This window comes from Neurospora tetrasperma (assembly GCF_000213175.1).
Source record: "Neurospora tetrasperma FGSC 2508 unplaced genomic scaffold NEUTE1scaffold_1, whole genome shotgun sequence".
Classification (NCBI taxonomy): Eukaryota; Fungi; Ascomycota; class Sordariomycetes; order Sordariales; family Sordariaceae; genus Neurospora; species Neurospora tetrasperma.
The window spans coordinates 5864951-5883863 of record NW_009799099.1 but is presented as its reverse complement, the minus strand read 5'-3'; the positions used below and the strand labels follow the sequence as shown (position 1 = coordinate 5883863).

The 18913-nt window shown below is 46.0% G+C and overlaps 3 protein-coding genes across 3 annotated transcripts; 2 read left to right on the top strand and 1 right to left on the bottom strand.

Annotated features, from left to right (window-relative positions):
- Nucleotides 1-5995: 5995 nt before the first annotated feature.
- On the top strand, nucleotides 5996-6232 carry NEUTE1DRAFT_135560 (uncharacterized protein; the record flags this gene model as incomplete). The annotated part of the gene is made up of 2 exons (XM_009850341.1): nucleotides 5996-6010; nucleotides 6077-6232. The coding sequence occupies 2 exons, from the start codon at nucleotides 5996-5998 to the stop codon at nucleotides 6230-6232; spliced, it is 171 nt and encodes a 56-aa protein (XP_009848643.1).
- Nucleotides 6233-14241: 8009 nt separating this feature from the next.
- NEUTE1DRAFT_116175 (uncharacterized protein) lies at nucleotides 14242-15269 on the top strand (the record flags this gene model as incomplete). Its single annotated transcript, XM_009850340.1, has 2 exons — nucleotides 14242-14423; nucleotides 14492-15269. The coding sequence occupies 2 exons, from the start codon at nucleotides 14363-14365 to the stop codon at nucleotides 14845-14847; spliced, it is 417 nt and encodes a 138-aa protein (XP_009848642.1).
- Nucleotides 15270-16390: 1121 nt separating this feature from the next.
- On the bottom strand, nucleotides 16391-17299 carry NEUTE1DRAFT_98715 (uncharacterized protein; the record flags this gene model as incomplete). Its single annotated transcript, XM_009850339.1, has 4 exons — nucleotides 16391-16508; nucleotides 16538-16647; nucleotides 16781-17200; nucleotides 17252-17299. The coding sequence occupies 4 exons, from the start codon at nucleotides 17297-17299 to the stop codon at nucleotides 16391-16393; spliced, it is 696 nt and encodes a 231-aa protein (XP_009848641.1).
- Nucleotides 17300-18913: the final 1614 nt, after the last annotated feature.

The following is an 18913-nucleotide window of genomic DNA, read 5'->3' as shown; positions in this document are numbered from 1 at the left end:
AGTCCAGGGACCAATTGGACATCCGCTGTCTCAGGGACCCTCACGTCTCCACAGTCGGTCCGATGAGGCTGTCATGTACTTGCAGCAAACCACAATGCGGTGTTAACCTTTCTTGGAACAGGAAGCATCAGACCATTGCTTTTGCCTTCAGTTACGATACCCCGGATTCCCACATTCCAAATCTCCAGATTTCGGTGCCAGAAAACTGACAAGCAGCAGATATCCGACATGTTTCGGGCGCCGACACTCGGGAAAGGGGCAACTCAATATCGACAGGGCTGATCAGCCTTGCAGGCCCTTGTAACGCCACCCTACCAATTTTGCAGCCTTGTTCAGACAGTGTCTCCTGTTCTTGTTCAGTACACAGTGGATGAAACTCTTGTCTTTGGACTCCCACAGTAGGGCGCAATTCATCATCCACCAGCATCTCCAGATTGACACCCGGTTTCCGGACAAGTGACATCGGACGACGGCCCATCCGGCTGTCTCCGTCGGATAATTTCCTCGATCGGAACCGGGATCACTTTGTTTACACCATCACGGCATCGGTTCCGTTACTCCATCAGCAACGTCTGCCGTCTTTTTCCGGTATCGCGGAAGTCTCCGGACAAATGTTTCTTCCCCTGTTATCTCGAGACTTCCTGTTTAGGGATTTCCCCAGACTTCATGATTTGGTTGCGGGGAAGCGAGAAAGACGTCAGCTCGCTTAAGTGAAGAGGCCGCACACACACACACACACACATCTGTAACCTCTGCCGTGCCGCTTCTCCCCTGTCCCATTTTCACACCCATGACCATTCACAAGCCGTTCATGACCACTTTCTCCTGCGGTGCTCCGCGCCCAACTGCTGCATGCTATATTGAATAAGACCAAGGCTAGAAAATCAGGCTTCATTTCTCAAACAATAATGCCGAAAGGTATTTTGTATGGCCATCCTAAACTTTTACTCCGCGCTTCGTTGATGTACGTCGCATCGCACAACCTGGGGACGCAGAAAAGGGTCTGGAGTTTGGTCTTGTGCCTTGTCACGTTCTCGTCACTTTGTTGCTTTCTTCCTTCATTGCAAGTCAATTCTAAGGGCTTTGTTGCTTGGCTAATGTCGCCATATGGTAGTATCAGTGCTGTCGGACCGATGACTACGCAGTAAACGAGGAGAATATCCAGATCTGGAAGTGTTAGCCTTCATTTTAGTGTAGAAGCTTGTCGTCCAACGGTTCTTCCATCCGAGATTCCAAGATCCTAATCACATCAAATGAAACCTCCGACCGCGCTATCCCCGCATTTCCATCTCTTTTCTGCAATGCAGGTCCGGCTGTAACCTATTTCTCCTTGCCATGCATATTTCATCGCGACATCGTTCTTGGAAGGTGCGGGGATGGATTCCACCTTGGATCGAAATCCAACCCCATGAACCTGGGGGGAGATATCATCAAGGGGTCGCTAAAAAGTCTGGGGTCGGATCTGGTCGCGAAAAGAAAAGCCACATTCACATGCATTTCCATGTGTAGGAGCATTCAGGAGGAAAAGGACACTCTGCCCCTTTCAATCATCTTCTTCGCCCGCTACTCGCAGGACCTCCGTAGCGTCGAATCGGTCCTTCTCTCCCAACTCCCCTAGGCTACTTACCTTCCAGTTCCAATGGCGCACACGCTGTGAGGCTTAAGGCCTCGGCGTTGTTGCTTGGAATGCTTCTAGCTCTTCACGATGTCCAACATGGCGCTGGGCTAGTGACAAGAAAGGGAAATCTCGGCCGTCACTCGTGGTATTTACAACATAATAGCCTACGTACCTATTTACTACCTCGCTTAAAACAAGTCGACGACATCGGACCTTTGCTTACATGGATCTGCAACAGCCACTAGAAACAGATACGCGAGCCCCAGACTGTTGACCCGTTCCATGCTTGTGACACTGGACATTGGAGTAACGAATTAGGAAGCTCCTTGATACCACGGTGTTTCAAAGGACCTTGAGGGCCGCGATCGGCCGCTGGGACAAGAGAGCAAGGCCGTCGAACAAGGCCGTCGTCGCGCCATTGCCAATACTCCCTTTCTTTGCATAATGCTTTACGACATGGCATGTCGGAGGACCTTCATACCGGCATCGTTTTCAAGAAGAAAAAATACACGAACAGGGTCAAGGTGAGTTGGTAGACCTGACAGTTACGTCCATCTCCATACTGCATTAGAGGTACATACTCACCAAGACCAAGGAAGACACAAAGAAAAAAGGGTGTGGATACTGAAGTCAGTCCTTCCTTCCTGCCATGTCGAATCATGCATCCGTTACTACCTACCTACACTGCCTCAGAGTTTTGTCTAACCTCCAATTGGACTGGACTTTTCGATGTCACGGCCCAATACTGCAGGTACATTCACGCTCATATCAGGTACACAGTCCTTGATCAATCAAGAATAACATTACTGTATCAGGTCCCAGGAATCATAAGCTGTGACTCGATCCCAGATCAACAACAGCAACACTCCGACACTCCGACACTCCGACATGCCAGTCAAGTCTGAAGCAAGCCCCCGTGCGGAGCCCCTTTCATTTCTGTCATTGATGCTCCCTACGGCTTTATGCCAAGGTTAGGGTGCTCACTTGGGGTACTGTATCTTGCTCGATGCTACGTCTATGCTATTGATGCTGAGTGTTGGTAGAGATCTTTGGTCTCATCGACCTGGAGGCCTAGTCGTCTCTATTACGTTATGTCATGCTTGTTGGCTACAGATGGTGTCGAGTGTCTATATCTCCATCTCTAGAAGTACATACCTTCTTTCATCTATCCGTAGTGGTAGATACATCAGGCTATACCACAGGTACACTACCTTTAGATGATCTGTCTATCATTATTTACCTACTTATTTAGGCATTTACCAACCAGCCAGCCTTTACCCCTTTTTTTCATCCGGGTAGGTACACTAAAAATAACAGGCACGCTCGATGCTGCTGTGAACAAAAACACATCGATTGTAACTCGACTAGCTTCCATAGCGGCATTTTCTATACACTTACCTAGGTACCTACCTACCTACCTACCTACCTACCTACCTACCTACCTACCTCACCTCATTGGATCCCTGCTTCCCCCCCTCGTTGCATGTACCCTCCAAGCACACGCAAGCAAAGAGAGAGAGAGCCGGAGGGGGGCACAAGACGACCGGCCGGGCCTGGGTAGGTGCTACACTTACCTCATCGGAGGTACCCAGTTTTTACTACCTCTACAGGTAGAGGTATACACGTACATCACATCACGAAAGTCATGTACGGAATATGATGCCCCTCTTCCCCATCCTCTTCTCCTTCCTCACGAATGGTTCGGCTGTCGATTTCGGCCTCTTTAGTATGGTGTGGTGTGGTGTATCCGCCTAGGGCGCGGGAAGATGGATGAAGAGGAGGAGGAAGAGGAGGGGAGGAGAAGGAGGGAACGGGGAAAATAAGTGCAGTACATGAGGTGGTTAGATAGGTAATCAATGACTTAGAGACCAGACAGACTACCGAACCAGGGGAGGAGAGGTAGCGTGCGTCCACATCGGTAGGCAAAAAAAAAAAAAAAAAAAAAAAAAGGAAGGGGACCGTTGGAGTGTTGATTGTGTCCACTTGTGCTTTTGTTGTGAAAGAGCTTGACACCGCAGTCTTAAGAAATATAGAGAGATGTAGGATCCCTTTTATCCTTCCTTGGGAGGTTCCCGATGTCCCATCATTAGTAAGTGGCGACTGAGAGAAAGGGGTAAGGAGGGGGATCTGGTGAGCGCGAGATTTATATCCTTTGTGTTAGACCGTGGTCTGGGGTGGATTTCTACGGTAGGTAGGGTACCTAGATCTGGGGTTCAATCTCCCAGGAGGGGGCCGAAAATCGTCAGGTAGGTACCGTTAGGGGCTTGGCTGGATGAGAAGAGGGAGGGGCCAGTCTCCGTCTACCATCTACCATCTCCCGTCTCCCTCTCCGCGATAGGTTTGATGAGGTCGAAAGCCAGGAAAGGGGGAGAGGAAGGGAAAAGATGGTGGGATGTTGTTGTGAATCAGTGAAATGAAAATGACCGGTGATGTTCGTTTGGCCTGTGTCCAATGGTTGGGAATTGATCTGAATGGGCGTGGTAAGTGATGGGTGGTGCTGTGAAGATGGATTCACTGTCGTCGTTGCTTCAGCTGGAGTCAGCTGTACGTGTGAAAGTTCTCTGTTAGTATAGAGACGTCTCGTCGTTCATTTTCCTCCTGCCATTGCCTGCCTTTCAGCCTCCTTTGGCCTTTGTCAGCTGTTTTCCTTTGGCAGCGGTTTTTTCCCTTCTCCTCCTAGTAGACGTAGGTAAAGACACCCATATTCTCTTTGAAAGAATCCGCCTCTCTCTGCCGTACAGCGAACCTGTAGAGGTATTCACTTGTCTTGTCATCGTTCCTCCCAATCTTACACTTCCCCAGAAATGTTCTTCCTCTCATCCCGAGCGCAAGTCCATGACCATCAGCCACACACAAGGGAGCATTGAACTAATGGTAGAGGTATATGAGAGGCATACATGCACCAAACAAGGATAATCGAATCGAAACTGTCGATTCAGCCCACTTCGGCAGCAGAGTAATGTGAATAGACGGGAAGCCGTAAAGTTTGTCCGTGGTCTGGCTTGAGATGGGCGGTGAAAGCATTGCTTCGGTTCTCCGACTGGATGCTTCAAGGACTTCGCTATCATTCAATTCAAATCGGAAACATCATTACCATTAATTTTGAAAACCCATCAGGCCAGTGGGCATGCGCGAGGGTCTTCATCGGATCGAGGGACTTGTTGCAACTTCCTCTCTCCTCTCCCATCCTAAATGGTGCTGTTCGGGCCTGCCTTCCGGACACTTCAGTTCGTCGCGACTCGCGTCCACTCGCTCCTTCACGAACTCGAGAACTGGAGACGATCCAGGAGCGAGAAGCAATTGACCACGGACTGGACTTGAGCAAGAAGTGCGCTTGCTCCCTCGCACCTTCCGCGACTGTTGGTGTAATGGGAGGAAATCGTCACGTCCATGCACGTCATATCATGCATGTGCATGCACTTTGGCATGAGCGGCCGGCCTTGACAGCTGCACTTGCAAAGAGTCAAATGGAACATGGAACGTCCTCCTGCCCTTCGCATCCTCCATTGTCATCGCCAGGTCCTTCGGGTTGACGTCAAGTTGTGAGATTGCACACCCACCGTTCCATAAGACGCGCGATCAAACATGCCACGAAGTTTTAGGTCGTGACCTCGAGCCTCGATTCGCAAGCTCTTCCCCTTGAGCTCTCTCTTTTTTTTTTTTTTTTTTTTTTTTTTTTTTTGAACCTCGTCATTTCTCGCAGCCGCGCCTCAACGCCTGTCGCGAATTCGAGCTCCCGAGCCGACAGGAGGCAGAGTATAGAAAGCGAAAGAAAGAACCAGGAGAGAGCACTTGCTGGCCAGGTAACATTAGGTACCCAGAGGTATGAACTTCACTCCTTTTTTGACTCACGTTTATCTTCCGGTCATTGCTCCCTTCACCGCCCACTGCTTCAGAACTGGATGGAATGGGTGAAGAAAGATAGAGGTACCGCCTCGCTGCGGCGGCGCACACTCGTACGCGTCGCCTGTTCGGCTTCTCTCCAAATGCATCCCTTTCCAGATCCTTCGAGGACCTCTAACGAATAGGCACCGACCGACTAGGCCTGGCCTCACCAAAACAGCTCCGTGTTGGACACTCAGTCACTGAAAGTGGAGGTAACGTGATATAAACAAAAGCGGTGAACAAAGCACAACCAAATGCGAACCTTAATGGTAGGAAACATGAGCGAAAGAATTAAGGCTGTCGTGCTAACGTAAGGCAACTTTGCACAAACAGATACGATACACGACGCCGACCGGTTGACAGTTTTAGTAACTCCGTCGTGTCCGGTCGTGTTCGGGTCTGGTCGTCTTACATCATCGTCAGCCCAGTTCGTGTACTTTGGGGTACGATGCGCAACGTTACTCAAACTAAAAATCCATCTCTTTGCAAAAGATGATCGGCCAAATCGTAAGGTCACTGACATCCACATCCAGTCAACATGGAGGTTTTTGTTTGCACCAGAATTTCTCCCAGCCTCCAGCCCTGATTGGAACTTTCGGTCACCTGCCTTCACGTATCGGCGCCTTCCCTCTATTGCCTCCCGGATTAGAAACGCGCAGCCGCGTTCCGCAACCCAGCGATACGGCGGCGGCTGAGCCGCATTCCTGGGAGTCTCTGGGAAGTGGGTGAGGGCGTGTTCGGCAACTCAGTAAATGCCAGTAAATAATGGTTCCAGTAAATGGATTTACGTACCAGTGCACAGACCGCTCGTAACCAGCCCAGTAAATCTAACTAAGTTAGCAATAGATTGGCGGTGGCCTACTTTACGAAAGTATTTATAGAACCTATTCGAAATATTAGGAATCTAGAATCTATTATATTCAAGTAGGTATATAACTTATAGTATTATTGTAACTAATAATGACCTCGATTGTCTCTATTGTAACTACCTTCTATAACCGCCCCTATTTTATTTTTTGAAGAACGAAACCTAATTATTTTTATAATTAAATAAATAATAGCTAAATTCGTCCTATAATAGAAGGAGAATCATAGACTATAGGGTTTCAATTACTATTACAGTCCAGCTAGTCCTAATCCAGTCAACTTACCCCTAATTAGTACGCCCTATTCCCCTATAGCTAATTTACTACTAGTTAACCCTCCCCTTTTAGCTAATTTCTTAGCTAATTACAGTCTAAATCTAGTAGTAGTAAGAGGAACTGTACTATTACTAAGAATTAGTTATAGAATTATAAGTAGGAGGTGTCACGTCACGTAGATCTCGAGTGCTGGGACACGAATAATCAGACGAATGTAATAAATAATTAAAGATGAAGAAGAAGAAGAAGCTAACTACATCGGATGGAAGGAGTGATAGCCTTATATGCTTGAGATGGAAGGACTGAACATGCACGTGATCCAGCATGTCTGGCAGCGCCATGACATCACCCCCCCCTTCGAAGAAGACTCAGCCCCAGAGTCGAAGAGAAGTAAAGATTGAGATGACAGGACCCGACAATCTGGATGGGTACACCTGACATCATAAGAAGCAACGCGATCTAGAACATGTGAAAGAAAAGGATGAGATGGAATCTCAGCATCTGGTACGGCTACCATACGCCATGCGCTCCAGCTTGCGCTCAAAATCAGGCTCAGAATCAGTTGAATGATCACATCCGAACTCATGACCAGAATCCTCTTCATCGTCGTCATCGTCGTCATCGTCTGATTCTACATCATCAGATAAGAGACCTTCAACCATATGCAGCTGCGCCCGAGAGCGGGACGGTCCGGCCAGCTCTAAAGTTGAGATAGTGGCTGTTGATTTCTTAGCTGCTTGGATGGCATCGATCTCTATAGCATCTTTATCTTTAGATTTATGGATAGAGTTCACGACTTCTTTGAGTTTTTGTACGTAGTCCACGTAAGTAACCGGAACTGGGCGGAGAAGTTGAGCACGTTTGCGAGTGTCCTTGTTGAGAGCTTGGCGGATGAGAGAGATTTTTGCTGGTTCAGTCCAAAGGTTGGCTTTTGCCTTATAGAGAAGCCTTTCAAACTTAGCCATAAACAGACCAAAGCCTTCATCACCTTGGCGGAGTGCGTAGAGAGCGTTTTCGGCTTGCTGGACTTTGTGAGGATCATCGTAGATGCGGTTCAGTTGATCGAGCAAGTCTTGAGGATCGAAAACCTGAAGTTCCGAAGCTTGTTGAACCTGGGGCATCACCAAGGCTTGGATCTTTCCATCGAGCCGGGAGAAGAGATACCAGAATTGGGCTTCAGCATTGCCTATAGCATCTCCATCGATCCTGAGTTTCGCTTGGATAGAAGGGAGCCAAGTCTCGAAGGTGTAAGCAGCGCCGTTGAACTTCTCAACATCAGGAAGTCCAGCCTTGGGTTTTGAGCTAGACTTTGGAAGCGCTTGAACTAGGGCGGTGTTATTGTCAAGTGCCTTATTCAAGGTGACGATATTCTTCCTGAGTGCAGAAAAGGCCTTCTCGCATTCATCCATGCGATTGACTTGCTTCTGAAGGTGGTCGGCCAAAGACTCGAGGCTCAAGATAGGGGGTTGTGGCTGCTCCTCGGCCATGGTCGTGAACAGCGGCGATGGTTGCTCTGATGATCCGAGAGATGCCGTGAACAATGGAGAGAGCAGAGTGATAGGGAACGAGAAAAGAGGAAGTGTCTGACCTGGTTGTCGTTAATGTTGCCAAAGTGGGTCTATAGTCGTTGGCATTGGTTTTGAGACAGGGGATACCAGACGAAATACGGCTCAATATAGCGGGAATCTGGCATATGTTTCGGGAAGATACCGGATAACGGGAATCCACACCACGACGCCGGCGGTCTGATGATGAGCTGTCAGATCCAGTGTTTGCCTGTTGAAGAGTGGAGAGATGAGGGGAATGATAGAATTTGAGCTGGGCTGTCAGAACCAGGAAAGAAGAGAAATGGGCTGAACCACGTTGGATCGCGGCTGAGGTCCCGAATGGAAGGGTCGCTGTTGTACTGCATCTTTAACCTTAGACCAGCCGTTCAATTGGTAATGAATCCGATGTCATTTGATCCGATCTAGAGGGCCATAGCTCCAATGAAGAGATGTGATGATCTGTCATCCCAAGAGAGTTCGGTTCTGGCGATGCGCGCCCAGTTTTCGAGTACAGCTGCAGATATCGAGACAGTCCGATGTTCCGGAATCCGCGGCGGTTGGGATGAGAGGGAGTTTGATATAATACGACCCGTAGGAAGGATCTTTAATTAAGTGTCACGTCACGTAGATCTCGAGTGCTGGGACACGAATAATCAGACGAATGTAATAAATAATTAAAGATGAAGAAGAAGAAGAAGCTAACTACATCGGATGGAAGGAGTGACAGCCTTATATGCTTGAGATGGAAGGACTGAACATGCACGTGATCCAGCATGTCTGGCAGCGCCATGACAGGAGGTTTATTTATTTACCCTTTTGAAGAAGGTAGTTAATATTAGGGTAACTAACTAGAATAGTTATAAAAACTAAGTATATAATAATTTCGTTAGGGATATAGCTGAGCGGTTCAGTAATAGGCCAAGTAATTACTAGATCTGTAATAAAGTAGACCAATTTTATTATAAATAGCATACTTAGTTAATCTTGAAAAATTACTCTCAATCGGGGTTTGGGTTTAATTTAGATACTAGTACTACAACCGAATTTAATAAAGTATAGGATCTACTTATTGAGGTTAATATATTGTGTTGGTTGGTATATACCGAGTAGGGATTTGGACTTTAAGTATTAATTATAATTGATAGAAGAATAAAGAAGTTAACTAATTTAAGAATAAATCCCTCCTATACCGCAAATTTATAAAGGAAGCGTTCGTAAATAACTAGGGTACTACTAATTAGTATATTAAAATACTAGGCGTATTACTTCTTTTAAGAAAGATATAGTCAGTTAGTCTATATATTAATAACAATTAGAATAATAATAATAAGAATCTCCCTATACCTACCTACGTTCGTAATAGTAATAAGAGGAGGGTTGCTACTTCTAATAAAGATCCTAAAAAGAAGAAGAGGAAGACGCCTAGTAAGACCGTTGCTAATAGGTTGCGTATATTAACCGAAGTATTGAAGGAGATTTTATATAAATTTACCCCTTTTCTCCTATTGTATAACGAGTGGCTCAATAAAGTATTTAATTTCTTTTATAATGAATAGAAGGATAAAATTAATAATAATATCATTGAATTAGTATTTTATAAATAGGAGGAATTTAATAGAAAGGCGCACCGCTTTGTAAAGATATATAATAAAAAGAAGGAGATATATTTTTGATCGTTGAAGAGGAGGATAATAGCGATGTTGAAGGAGCAAATTTCTATTTAGAAACTAGTATTTATTTTGATTTTATTAATCTTAAATTACAGTAAATTTGAATATATATTTGTTAATAGAGTATAGGCGGGAGGGAGCGAGAAGTGGGTCAGACCCTAGATTTTTACATCTTATTTTTTTGATGCACTTTTTCTATATTGAAACAAAACCACCCCAAAAAATTGTATGTATATAAAAAGTACACCATTTTGATTATTAAGTTAAGCCGAATTAATATATTATCTTTGTATTAATTTTGAGGCAGATTTGCGAGAGATGCAAGTATTGTAAATGATTTTAAAAATTTTTAGTTCGGTGGGGAGACGGGAGCTAAGACTACGCTAAAGCTAATTAATATAATAAATATAACTAGAAATTTTGAATCTAGATACTAGAATTGAGTCTTTGAAAAAGATAAATTTTTTATATACTCTAGTACTTTGGGAGGTAATCTAGTAGTTTGAATTTATAATTCGATATATACAATTCTATTACATTTAAATAATTTGAAGGGTAATCTGTATAGCCAATACTGGATTACCCTATTTGCTTACAAACCCATATATTATAAGTTAACTCCCCTCCTCTCTCCCCTCCTCCCTCTACTACTAAATTAACCCCCTTTAATTAGATTTAATACTATATATTTCTCTCCTTCTTTTTAATTTATTATAGTAATTAATCTATATCCTTCTAGCAATGCGGTCATAGTATTGCGCTATATATCCCTTCGTCCCTCCAATTAACTTTGCGCTAGTAAAGTCCGTTCTCTTTTCTATACTATAACTACTTATAAAATTAATTATATTAAATAGTTCCCTTTCTATTGTGACTATATTATTAAATTTCACTCTCGTACTTGTTACCATATTATAGTAATTATTGAAGGTATTATTGTACTTTACGAACTAGTTTAGTACCGCTACGGTAGTGAAGATAATCTTTATTTGGATATTTATACTGAAGTTGGGCGAATAGCAGTAGATTTTGAACATCCCCTTCAATTGACTAATTATCTTCTTAACTATAATATAAAGTTAGTTATAACATAGATTATACAACTCCTTTATATTAGTAGGGCGGAGTCCCGCCCTCTTATTCTTTTTTAAATAGTACTAGATACTACAATATAGTATAAGTAGTCAGTTATTATAGTTATACCTTATATTAGTAAAATAATACTACCCTTGAGAGATCTAAAATTTATAAGCTCCTTACTATATAAAAGTACTATTTAGAACCTTTATATTATTAGTAGAACCCTCCTAACTAAGGAATATATACTAGATTCAACCGTTAAAATTATATACAATTAATATATTACTTAAGTAAAATTCTTTATAATTATACTACAATATGGCTACCTTAATATTAGATCGTATTTTAAAGTGTGATTTATCGAATACTCCTAGAACTTTACAAAAGTAGAGGAATAACTTCGGGTTACCCTCTATAATATTGGGGGTTCTAATATAAGGTAATTTTATTTTATAATTCCCTAGGATTATATATATATTAAGGACTTTATAAAATACCCTATTATATTAGTAAGTAAGAAGTTTGTAATTAGGGTTATAACTTCTATTAATTAACTTGTTAATAGTATTTAGATTGTAATTAAGTAGGAAGGAGGTAAGCTGAAAGATAATACCTTACCCGGTTATAAATAAGAATATTGATAGCTTTTCTTAGGTAGTTATATACTTTAATGAATATAATTTAGTATTGTAACGAAGCTATTTATATAATATATAGAACGTCTGGGGTCCTATACAAATTAAGTCTTTGAACTGACCTATATAGCTATATAGAAGCTCCTTAATTGTAAAGAGACTACGCTATTTATATAAATTTATAGGGATTGGTAGCTTCTATAGAATAAGAAAGTTCGTTAGGAATATAATAACTAGGACTAGTATTTAACGGTATACTAAACGTCGACGCCGACGAGCTTCTAGAGCAGTAGACTGTATTATGATGGATTGGTATGGCGTTGAGGGGTGTACGTTGATGAGATGTGTGGTTGTGAAAAGTGGGGATTTTCAAATATTGGAAGCTATTTCTAGAGGTTTAGAGATTTGGAAATAACTTCTAGTAAATACAGCGATTTCTATATATTTCATTGGTCAGATGGGGGTTGTAGGGCAAAAAGTTTACTAGAACAGATTTTACTGTAATTTACTGGTAAATCGGTTATTGATCGTTGCGAACACGACCCAGTAAATCCGGCAGTAACGTTTACTGAAATCATTTACTGAGTTGCCGAACACGCCCTGACTGAATGGGCAAGTGGCGGGATCCGACTTCAATCGGCCGGCCCGGAGCGGGGGCGGAGACGGCACGTGTCAGGGAAGTCCACAGGATGATCGGATTGGCCATTATTCTTGGGACCCTGCTTCTGCTAGCTTGCCCGAGCTAGCCGAGCCTAAAAGGACGTGTTGGCAAGCCAAGTGGTGGCCAAACTTGGCCGAGACATCGATAACGAGCAACATGCCGTGCCGGGGAAAGAGGTGGAATTGGAACAGCCGAGTTCATTCGAGCATGTTCCAAAGAAAGCCCTGTGAGACCTTCCCGCATAGGCGTTGAAGAAATGCAACAAGACGATGTCGTGCACGGAAAAATGCAGAGCGGTTGATGGCATGACAGGTGACTGGTGGAAGCCCGGTGGAAGAGAAGCAAGCACCACAAGCTTGTTACGCCTCAAGCATACGAGTTGACGCCTCCCCAGCCTTTGTTCGTTGTTATCCGCCAAATCCTCCTCGGAGAATAGGTGTCCGTTGACAGAGGTACGTAACAAGACGTTCTGTCCAGAATCCAAGTGCTGGTGCTCGTCGGTGTCCCAAGTGCACACATTATGCGAACAGGCCGATGTCATGTTACCTCCGATCCAGCTCTGGTGATCCCCCGCACTTTTCCCATTTGCCCATTTCATGATTACCTACTTTTTTTGCTTTATCAGGCGGCAGTCAATATGCGATAGCAACAATGATTTGTCTGACTGTAGCGACTCCATACCTCTATGTCATGGATATTGTTGTTTTCCATTGGCAGAGTTGCACCAGTCGTGGGAACTCATTGAATACGAGAAATGCTGAATGCCGATCGTTTGTCAAGAAACCTCCACTTTTACCCGCTGCCATGGTCCTGCCACCGCTCACGCTGTGAGGAGGGTGTGAGGATTTGTTTGTACGTCGATACGAAGGCTGAAAACTCCAGAGATGGGAGCATGAATCGAATGTTGAGGACCATCTGGTTCCGCTCCCTCGAAGTTTTGGTTTTGCTTGTACGGTTCTGATGTCAAAAGAGCTGCCAAGCTTACTTTGCTTCTACCGCTTGGTGTTTGCTTGTCTTTCCGAGTGTTTCCCCTGCAAAGCCGTTACTAATTAATGGTTACACAACATCGTTGAGGCTCGGTGAGTGAACCAGCCCCTCCAGAACTCTCAAACCAAGCCAATACACAAAAGCAATGGGCAATACTGACTTTCATGGCATCCAACCATTGTCAAAGGTTGCAAGCCTTCGTACTCGATAAGAGTAGTCTACACTAGTTGCTGACGAGATCTTTTTAGGGGTGTTCTTGGCTATCTCTAGTTCGTAGGTTGCAAAACCCGGGCCAGTCAAGACAAGATGGGTTGCTGCATGGAGTCAAAAACACGGGCTTGGCATCGCCAATGGTTGATGGCTGCGGCGGCATGCTACCCTACTCGGCTCTGACGACCTGCCACTTTCCACCTGGGCTGTTTACACATCTGCCGGGGGGGGGGGGGAAGATAGTTGAATCCTGTGCGAATTCGCGGTCAGTAGGATCGGTGACAAAGATGAATGAGAAGTGGAAGTGTCTACAGAAGAATCGCACTCATACCGGCCAGAAAATCTACTTTTCTGTAGGCTAGAAGGATCACGCTAACTGTGTCTACCCCGGCAGAGGTCTAAGTACCCCATTCCTTCGAATTAGCCACTGCTTTCTGCCGTTTTCCTTACCCATGACGTCCAAGAAGGCAATCGGAACTGCTGGCTGCATAGTGTGGAGACTGGGGAATTCTATTTGCGGTAACAAGATGTTGCAAGTCCCCGTATGGTACGTAGCTTTCGCAGTGTCCCCTTCGTGTCGTGGGTGGTGACTGACTGGTGGATCTCCGCACCCAACCACCACCAAGTTACACCCGCACGATGCCGTTTAGTCCGTTCTTTCCATTTCCGGGGTGCTGATGTTGTGTTCGTGAATGAGAAGAAGGAGCTACACGGAGCTACACTAGAAGGGAGGGATCTTCGGGGTGCATATAAGGGTCCTACTCCCTCCTTTTGAGACATTGAGTCTTTGCATTCCAAATCAGCATCCAGCTTCAGCCTCCATCTACAATAACAACAACTACTACTATTATACCTTAATACGACCAAGTCTCCTTCTTGGATAATACTATAATCACCAACCCCATCACATCCCATATCCATCTCAAAATGCAGCTCTCCAAGATCCTCAGCCTCTTCACCCTGGCCACCGCCGCCTCTGCTACTACCGGTATGTCTCCTTCCTTCCCTTTCTCCTCGCTCTCTTACACGTCCATGTTCCTAACAAACATATAACAGTCTCCTACGACACGGGCTACGACGACCCCAACCGCTCCCTCACCGTCGTCTCGTGCTCAGACGGCTCCAACGGCCTCATCACCAAGTACCACTGGAACTTCCAGAACCAAGTCAAGAACTTCCCCTACATCGGCGGCGTCGAGGCCGTGGCCGGCTGGAACTCGCCTAACTGCGGCACCTGCTGGTCCGTCACGTACAACGGCAAGACAATCAACATTCTGGCGATCGACCATGCCGGCGCGGGCGTCAACTTAAGCAAGAAGGCGATGAATGAGTTGACGGGCGGCAACGCGGAGCAGTTTGGCCGTGTGGACGCGCAGGTTCAGCAGGTGGCGTTGAGCGCTTGTGGGCTTTAGGGGATTGAAGCAAGGAGTGTGGGAGGTGGAGAGCAGGATTCAAATTCCCACTTGACGTAGGAAGTGAAGTTCGGGAAGTGGGTGGTGGGATGGATGAGGAGGCTGGTTGGATGTACGGCGGCGCCTCGAGCACACCACCAGGTGCAGGTGCAGCAGGAAAAGGAAAATGGCATAACAGGAGGGGGGCCACCGAAGAGTGCACATGGTGGAGGTACCTCTAATGAGTCCTTTGCGAAGATGATGTTTGTGGACGGCACTCCGGGGACGTGGGACGAGTTTCTTGTCAGGTCGGCGTGCTTGACGGTGGCGTTTTTGCTGGTGGTGAGGATTGGGCAGATTACGGATTATCATCGTTAATTATGGGTGTATTATGGTTAACGAATGAATGGTTATTACTTATGTTACTCACTCACTTTTGTCCGTGCATGATTGTCTTGCTTCTCTTCGTGATACTTTCGCTGCCATGGTTTATATTGAAACTGGTAACATCTGGCGCTCTCTGCCGCGGGCTTCACTTCCGTTTGTCTCTTTCCCAGCTATTAACCCACCACTACGCAGAGAGAAAAAGGGGGGTATGGTTACCTAGGCAGAGTGTAAAAGGGATAATGACTGAGTGAGCTTAGAGGTAGCATTGACTACGCGTTCTCTGTGGTTGATGTGTCCATCTCTTAAAGACACTGGTGAATGTTCCTTTCTGCTCGGATGCCTCCAGCTTGAACTTTTCCTTATTGTTACTACCTATTATACGCCTATAAATTTTGCAAACCGTCTACCTTTGTTACTCAGGGATCTACTAACTTTTCCTCTGCTTCCTAGCCATCGTGTGCCGCCTTATGTTATTTGAGACGGCTGTCTGGGGGTGGTCGTGAATTGGTGTTGAACGGCTGTTAACATTGTTCCAGACATTTTGGTCTCGTGGAGAGGTGGTCGGGAGAAGAGAAAGAAAAAGCAGTCCTACTAAAATTGATGAACGGTAGTCAAATTAAGGTTTAAAAATCAGGAACGTTGGTCTAAGCACGTTTGGAGAGATACCACACCGGGCCGGCCGCTGCCAGGCAAAAAGTCGGGACGAGGGATCGGAGGGTTGGGACGAGATATGTCGATGGAGGGAGAGTTGGGATGAAACACTGCCCTTGGTGTTCGATGCTTGCAAGAATAAAACATCACCTCAGGTCCTCCCATCGAATTCTCGAAAATGTACAAGGCTCCGTACTTGAGGAAATCGATGATTCTGCATCACCAACTCGCCTCATGGGCTCCGGTGGCCTGGAATATCACAACCTTTGTATCAGTGTAAACGATCGGACGTCTGTACTTGGCGTTGTCAACAGCGCTCCCGCCCTATGTCTTAAACGTTTATATTTGTAGTATGAAAGCAAAGTTCCGCTATACATGGCATCGCATCAATGTTTCACAAAGACGGATGCAACAAGTTGATGAGTACCCTAGGCGCTTGATCGTGACGCTGAGCTACTAATAGCGGACCGTCCAGCTCATCTCTTGATATTTGAATGTGATTACTTCCTCTCGTGATAGTTTTTGATCATAACCATCGCCAACATTCCTGAGTAAGCTCGTATCTGGTCCCCATGGGCTTCAAGCCATGGGTGACTCCCCTCTTTCTTTGCACCACGTACAGCCAGGAACCCACCCAACACGCCCTGCCCAGTTTGCCTAGCACTCGTCATACCTAACAATGACATTCCAATTATCCGTCATGAAGATCTGACCCTTGGTCAATTCCGCATACGGTCCCATGTTCCACGAACCTATACTTTGAGGGCAGTTGTTGACAACGGTCTGGGCAGCGCCAGTAATGTAGCCGAACGTGTCAATCGTTTTGCTGACAGTGTTCTATATGCCAAAGACCATGTCAGCAAGATGTACCTAATTTCATTCTCAAACCTCAATAGAGACGGCAGTGTTGACGTACATCATTGCACCAGTAGATAGCAGCACCGTATGAGCAACTGACCCGACCACAGTTACCAGGGCCAGGGCCGTTGGTCGGTTTGCCGGGGACCTTGTTCAGGTAGAACATGCCCGTTTGGATTTCCTCCAGGAAGGCCCATTCAAAGACGTCGCAAGTGATGTGATCGATCGTGTATCCGCGTGACTCGAGGGGCGTGGAGAGCGAAGAGACGTTGACTGGTTGGTCAAAGCCAAAATCGGAGATGAAGCCTGGATTAATGGTTTTCATGTGCTTGTAGGCTTGCTCAATGGTGCCTGTAACGTTCACGGCAGGACCTCCGGGAGCAGTCTGAAGCTCCCACGTAAGCTCTTCGATGCCATACCTAGAAATGGCTGAGGCATCTTTGTTGGCAACGGTCGGTGCGGCGACAGCAGGAAGGACCTGTTTCATCATTTCAGTGTCATGAATTGTGTGATTGGGTTAGACTCATACCAGTAAAGCAGCCAGGACGAGGCCGGAGTTGATGAACCAGGACAGCATTATCACGATATTTCTCGAGGGAATATTGCAGCAAGAGGGATTGAGTGGTCTGTACCGGCGAACTTTGGCATAAGAGAAGGAAATGTTTTTCCAGGACGGGTTACTCGTCCCATTTATACAAGAACCTGAAGATGGAGTTAGTGAAGCTTCTTCTGTAGACCTATTGTTGTCGACACCTTGCCTACCTTCTATGCTTGGCTGCAATAATTAGTGGCCTATAAGAGCCACTTCACCACTTTGTTCCATCCGGGAAGGACACTTGCAGACTTCCGCTTAACGGCCTCATGTGATTTGGCCTGGCTTCCAAACCGACGATGGTGTTTTGGGCGGTACTACGACAAAAGTCGCAGTGATTCATCGGCGAAAGGCAATGGAGGATTGAGATGCAAAGGCGACGGTACACAATCACAGTGCACGCGAATATAGAAGAAGCGGGTTGAGCTGACTGGCGGAGAGATGTTTCACTGCTTCGACCTGGTACGCCAGGAACGGCGAATGTTGGGAGCCGCATGCACAAGCAACCACTCACCCTCTCAGCCGATGGCCAAGCGACCCATGACTCCCATGATAGTCTATCATGGCTCCAGCTGGAGATTGATCTATTCGATGGGCCAGACTTGACTGCGGATGCATCATCGAATCTCCCGGGAAATCGCCTACATGTTGGCGTGTAGAACATAGTGAACACAGCCCGTACGAGTTGGAAGACGCCGATGAGCTTGCCAGGTTGGTTCGAGTCTTTGAAGAAACGCACTTGTTCAGGACCAACCAGAACGTGGCGGGAAGTTGCTAATAGAGGTCAAGCAAACATTGTAAAGGGAAGGCAGTGAGCTCGGTGATAACAGGGTGGGAGGTCAGGAATAGATTCGAACTGAGCAGGTGGTTCGGCCACCTCATGACGATCAGCACGTCGGGCCACCAAATGTCTTATAGGACAAGAATGGACGGTTTGTATGTCGCGGAGCATACCAAATTACTCATGTTTTTGATGGAGTGCAACATAGGAAGGTAGAAGTAAGATTGGCAGTTCAAAGTGTCACCCTCTACCACTTGGCTTGGATTCAGAAGATGTGATGTTGGTGACGAGGATGGGGATGGATGTTTTGATGTTGGTTGAGAAAATGATATATCGCGTTTGTACGATCATAGATTACAAAATAGGAACATGGCAAGTGAGAGGACAAAGAAGGTGGAATTTGATGACATCTTTGCGGTGCTCCAGGTTTGGTCGACTGGTGGCAGTGATTGTTCAAGTGGAGCTGCTCGGGGGTTGGCTCGCGCAGCTACACAAAAGCCTGCAGGCCCCTGTCAAATAGTGCCTTCTTCTCCGAGTTTATTGTAGGGGGTATGGGAGCACCTGGTCTGTGCAGACTTCGGGCAGGCAATTTCCCTCTTGGTCTTTGTTGATGAAGCCATTCAGGAAGGTGCGATGTGCTCTCTTCACAGCTTCCAGTTCAATTTTGCCAGGCCTGACGGGACCAGATGTTCCGCACTATGTCACACATGTCGATGCGGGTCATGGAAGTTTGAGCTGGCCGTCACTTGCCACGCTGCGAGATTTCCAATTGAGGCATATCCGTTTGTGCCTTTTCACGGGATTCTGTACCTCCTCAA